The sequence below is a fragment of the Esox lucius genome, chromosome 12 (assembly GCF_011004845.1).
Source record: "Esox lucius isolate fEsoLuc1 chromosome 12, fEsoLuc1.pri, whole genome shotgun sequence".
Lineage (NCBI taxonomy): Eukaryota > Metazoa > Chordata > Actinopteri > Esociformes > Esocidae > Esox > Esox lucius.
Genome location: NC_047580.1, coordinates 12443343 through 12449342, shown reverse-complemented (window position 1 = coordinate 12449342; position 6000 = coordinate 12443343). Strand labels below are relative to the sequence as shown.

General features: G+C 42.4%; 1 protein-coding gene across 1 annotated transcript; it reads right to left on the bottom strand.

The window, feature by feature from the left end:
- Window positions 1-428: 428 nt before the first annotated feature.
- Window positions 429-2944, bottom strand: LOC117595373. Its single transcript, XM_034295829.1, has 7 exons — window positions 2368-2944; window positions 2154-2282; window positions 1837-2030; window positions 1544-1691; window positions 1179-1383; window positions 954-1068; window positions 429-444 (listed from the first exon to the last, which is right to left on the bottom strand). Exons 1-7 carry the CDS (start codon window positions 2578-2580, stop codon window positions 429-431), a joined length of 1020 nt encoding a protein of 339 aa, XP_034151720.1. The 5' UTR covers window positions 2581-2944.
- Window positions 2945-6000: the final 3056 nt, after the last annotated feature.

Below are 6000 nucleotides of genomic sequence, written 5' to 3'. Positions count from 1 at the left end.
GGTGTTCCGGTCCCGTCCCACCGGGAAGAGACCCCGGGGAAGACCTAGGACACGCTGGAGGGACTATGTCTCCCGGCTGGCCTGGGAACGCCTCGGTGTCCCCCCGGAAGAGCTAGAGGAAGTGTCTGGGGAGAGGGAAGTCTGGGCATCCCTGCTTAGACTGCTGCCCCCGCGACCCGGCCCCGGATAAGCGGGAGAAGATGGATGGATGGATGGATGTCCAATGTCAAATCGTTTCTCGTTTATTGTATCGAAACGAAAAATGAATTAGCAGAAAACACGTTTTTCTGGAGATGTTTCATTGTTTATATTTCCGATTTTAACGGATCTGTCACCAACCTGATGCATTTCAATCCGTGTATCATTCGTTCTTTTCATATTCAATTGAGATTCCAAAACGGAAAATGAAAAAATGGTTCGTTATTTCGTTATTCGTTTACGAATCTGATACCAAAAAACGAATAACGGGTCATTTTTCGTACTTTCGATTTAATGCTCAGATCAAAAATAGGAAATGAAATAACGGGCCACGGACCGATTTAGATTTTGATATTTAATTTGTCCGATTTGTGTGAACCGGAAGTTATTGTCTCGTTAGCTTGATTCATTTCTTCAGTTTAGAGTTTAACCAAACGTTAGCCTTCAAAACCATCATGGAGAGTTTCATCTTGTTCAGAGGAAGTAAACGGGTGACTGTCAAAGAGCATAACACAGTCTGTTTTCCTAGCTACTTAACAACACCACTGCATTTCAGTTACTGTTTTCAGACATATCTTTGGGTGACATTTATGAGGTACAACAAGGCATCTTGGAAAGGTGTATAGTCATTATTTACCACATGATTAAAAAGAAGAGAGATGTCAGGGTAGTTTTCTGCAAAGTCTTGTTCTGCATGACATCTATCCTCCTCAGATGAAAATGGGTCAGTTCCAAAAACTGACACCCAAGTTAACGAGGATCCAAACTCTTGCTCATACATGTTTGCCACAACAGAGGCATTGGGCAGCAGCTCTTCAGAGATTTTAGCTGGACAGCCACCTGCTGCAAGTTCATTGGGTATCCCACGTCCTAAAACAAGGAAACAAATAACTAACAAAGCAATGCCATTTATGCTGTATGTGGTTGGCGTGTGAAAAAATAACTGCTTCAAAGGGTTGTACATATTCAGTTTAGCATACCTGGGATCCTGTGTGCATTCCACGATTGCACCACTCTGCCTAGTCCAATTTGGCTTAATTGACATGTCAGGTTTGAAATGCAGAATTTAGTCATATTGTCCTCCATGTTGAGGACTTCTTGGTCCAGCAGGTGTACCAGGGCCTGTTTCAATGGGTAGTTAACGCGATTGTTCACCTCGGGCCAAATCCTTTCCACTCGAAGATTCTGTTGAACACAAAACACGATTTCAGATGGAATGAAAATGTAATAGATTAGTTTGGGAAATTAATTCCAATTTTAAATGCTTTCACTCCTTATTTGTTAGAATAAAAAAAGCATTTGATTATATTAGTTGTACTGTTAGTCCGTATTACAAAAACCTCACCCTTGTTGATGTTGTTTGAAGGTATGGTGGCCTGCTAGGGTTGTGTCTATGTCTTGACAGCATCTCTTGCATGTACAAGCACATGTAAAACTCCCTGCCATGGTCGACCCTGAGTTGGTCCCACATCCCATGGTTAACCACTGCAGATCTGAGATAAAACAATGTGTACATGTGCAAAGGGCTGCACTGAACTTAACTGATCCAATAAGAAAATTACATCCAATGAAAAGAGAATATACATTGCACAGAAAATATTATGACAAAAACATTGGTTCTAAATGTATTTACTGTACCTGTAAACTTCCTCATAAATCACAAGGTTGTTTTTCACTGGCATGGTGGCATTGGCAACAATTTTGCCGCTGTAGCCATCAACTGCCACGACGTGTGTCACTCCAAACATCACAAGCTTCTCGTTTTGGTCCATGTGAATTTTATGGCCCATATATTCCGCATGATACGGGATGGGATTTAGATTACGAGCACCCTGAAGACATGTTTTATATTTTGAGCCCAGAATATTCACGAACCATTTCTACATCAAAGAAATTCTTATATGCATGCAACATCATGTACTGTAGGCCTACTTCATTCTTAGCATATAACTTGCCTGACGTCGGAATTCGTGGTATGGCTGATGAATCTCTCTGAGGATTTTCCCAACTCGACATTCTCCTGCATGCACTCCCATTGAAGACAGATATCCAGTCATGAACTTGCGGCCATAAGATGGGCCCGTCTGTTAAGAAAAATACAGTTATTCGCTACAACATTTGAAAGACGGGCAGGATATAAAATGTGAAAACCTAAAAAAAAAAACTTACTTCATATATTGATCCAACCACAGCCCTCTCCAGTTCTGTGTCCGATACATGTCTTTTTCGCTTAAGGTTGTGCTGAACACAGAATCTTCTCACACTTATTTCAGAACATCGCTGGACACCCATCTGCTGCAGCGTTGTGGAAATCTCTACATGTGTCTTGCCAGTTTCAAATAAATCTTTAATTAAATCAGCATATGGTTCCAGTGCGGCCATGGTGTCAATACGAAATTACTTAAGAAATACTGAGTCATTAACTTACAATCACTGCATAATTGATGTTTTCCAGGCCTCGTCTAACTGTTTTCCAAATTGCGGGAAACGTCCATAGACAGTATATAAAAAAAACTTGGAAACTTCCAAGTGCAACACACGAAGAAGACCGTAACTTCCGGTTCACACAAATCGAACAAATTAAATATCAAAATCAAAATCGGTCTGTGGCCCGTTTCCTAATTTCCTATTTTTGATCTGAGCATTAAATCGAAAGTACGAGAAATGACTCGTTATTCGTTTTTTGGTATCAGATTCGTAAACGAATAACGAAATAAGAAACCATTTTTTCATTTTCCGATTTTGAAATCTCAATTGAATATGAAAAGAACGAATGATACACGGATTCATTTCCGTATTCTCGTTATTCGTTTTATTACAAAAACGGAATAACGAGAAAACAAATCGATTTTCATTATATCTGCCTTTTTCTAATAACATTAAGCGGTTTAATGTTTCGTTTCTGTAAAGAGAGTGGGTTTCAATGTGAAATGCCTGTCATTGGCCAACTTTAAAGCTTAGACGTAGTTGAGATGATTTTCTCTTTCTTTACTTAGTCTTACCAGCTGTACTTGAATAAAAGTGATTTGATAGCTAAAAGTCCTTCCGACCAATACCAACACAAAGAAATCCTACTGGTTCTTTAATATCTATGCTGCCAATTGAGGTCTTATCCTAGTGCTTTACTGCAGACATGTGTACTACCCTCCCCTCTCATTAAGACCAAATCAAACATATTTTCCTAAAAAGGACTACTTTACCTATTGAGCCCTATTAAATCTGTGAGCAAAAGGGATCATTTTATTTGCTTCTGCTCAGTACTGCAGTTGCCTTGTAGCATGCAGTGATATTTCCTTCACATACCATTACCCCAACCCTTACCTGCTTAGTTCTATCTGACTGATTGCTCATGTGTAATCCAGAGATCAAATCTATTGCTGTACCTGGGCTCGTTTTAACTGTCCCGGATTTATCCTGGTTACAGATACCTGGCCTAAACCCAAAGAGCAAACAAAAAGGTTGATGCACTGTAAAACTCCCTAGTGTGGTTGGAATCTAGGAAGAAACCTATAAAGGAACCAGACTTTGAGGGGATTACATTCTGATAGTTAGTGATTGTTTCATTGTCGCACCGATAACCAATAACTTAGTAACATATCACCTGCCTAATATTGTGTAGGTCCCCCTTTTGCCCTGAAACCAGCCCTGTCCTGTCAAGGCATGGACTCCACTAGACCACCTGAAGGTCCTCAAAACCATTCCTGAACCATTTTAGGCGCTTTCAGCAGTGGACAGGGGTCAGCATGGGCACTCTGTGGCTACACGGCCCCATACGCAACAAATTGCGATGCACAGTGTTTTCTGACACCTTTATTTTAGTACCAGCTTTAACCTTTTGAGCAATTAGAGCCATAGTAGCTAGTCTCAGACCACATGGGCCAGCCTTCGCTCCCCACGTGCATCAATGAGTCTTGGCCGCCCATGACCCTAATGCCGGTTCACCACTTTTCCTTCCTTGGACCACCTTTTGGTAGGTACTGACCACTGCAGACCAGGAACCCCCCACAAGGGCTGCAGTTTTGGAGATGCCCTGACCCAGACATCTGGCCTTCACAATTTGGCCCTTATCAAATTTGCTCAGATCCTTACGCTTGCCCATTTTTCCTGCTTTTAACACATCAACTCCATGAATGGAAGTACTCTATATCCGGGGTACCTCAGTTACTTAATTAAATTCAGTCTTATACAAGAACGGAAGGCCCTATCTGGGTATCCAGGGTGTCTGCTGAAAGCTGAGTCTTGTCTTTCCAGCTGTGCCTTCCAGGCTGAAACTGAAACTTGTTGTGACTCGCTAACATAGAAATCTACTGTTATTACACATAACCTATTACATGATTAATTGGGATTATTGTGTGTACAGTATACCTCATTAAAATAGTAGATGAGGGTTTTGTTTCACCAGGGCCCTGTATTTTACAATGGATACACCCCCTCCATGAAAAACAGAAACAACTCCCAAACCACAGTTATTACCATACTCTTTCAATGTGCTGTAGATTCTGTATTAATATTATTTGTTTTTTTGTGGGGATAAGGGGAGCTTGCCTGGATTTTGCATGCAATGGTTAAACTGACAGTCAGTACAGTTCAGTTGTGGTGGGAGGACAGATATGGCTGAAATCCTATTAGTCCATTTACATTGAAGGGGTTTACTTTGAGGACAGAATGTTCTCTTGCTGCCTAATATATTCCACCCACTGACAGGTGCCATGATAATGAGATTATCAGTTTTATCCACCTATTATGGCTGATCGGTGTATGTTGCCAGCAGTCCTATGATCTTAATCAGTATAAACATACATTGAAATTTGAAAAAACATTAAATCAAAGTATGTATTTATTCAAAGTAAAGGTAAATAATGAAACACGTCCAGAAAAACTTGTTTTCTGTTAATAAATTTTTTGTTTTGACACAATAAACGAGAAACTATTTTACATTGGATTTTGGATTAACCGCGATAAACCAAACTCTTTTGGTTGTTATCTACATATAAAAATAAATCCTCATCATCATCATTTTCTTCTGCTTATCTGGGGCCGGGTCGCAGGGGCAGCAGTCTAAGCTGAGATGCCCAGACTTCCCTCTCCCAAGACACTTCCTCCAGCTCTTCAGGGGGGACACAGAGGCGTTCCCAGGCCAGCCGGGAGACATAGTCCCTCCAGCGTGTCCTAAGTCTTCCCCGGGGTCTCCTCCGGGCCCGGAACACCTTCCCAGGAAGGCGTTCTGGAGGCATCCGAAACAGATGCCCAAGCCACCTCAGCTGACCCCTCTCGATGTGGAGGAGCAGAGGCTCTACTCTGAGCTCCTCCCGGGTGACCAAGGTTTTCACCCTATCTCTAAGGGATCGCCCAGCCACCCTGCGGAGAAAGCTCATTTTGGCCGCCTGTATCCAGGACCCAAAGCTCATGACCATAGGTGAGAGTAGGAACGTAGATTGACCGGTAAATCGAGAGCTTCACCGTGCGGCTCAGCTCTTTCTTCACCACGACAGACTGATACATCGACCGCATTACTGTAGAAGCTGCACCGATCTGTCTGTCAATCTCCCGTTCCATCCTTCCCTCACTCGTGAAAAAGACCCCTAGATACTTAAACTCCTCCACTTGAGGCAGGCACTCTTCACCAACCTGAAGTGGGCAAGCCACCCTTTCCCGACTGAGGACCATGGCCTCGGATTTGGAGGTACTGATTCTCATCCCCACCGCTTCACACTTGGCTGCAAACCATCCCATTGCATGCTGAAGGTCTTGGCTTGAAGGGGCCAACACGCCAACATCATCCGCAAAGAGCAGAGACAAAAT

Coding starts and splice junctions, on each gene's coding strand:
- LOC117595373 (XM_034295829.1), bottom strand. CDS start 2,580: ATGGCCGCACTGGAACCATATGCTGATTTAATTAAAGATTTATTTGAA. Junction 2,283..2,367: donor TGGTTGGATCAATATATGAA/GTAAGTTTTTTT, acceptor TTTTCTTAACAG/ACGGGCCCATCTTATGGCCG. Junction 2,031..2,153: donor ACCACGAATTCCGACGTCAG/GCAAGTTATATG, acceptor ACATGTCTTCAG/GGTGCTCGTAATCTAAATCC.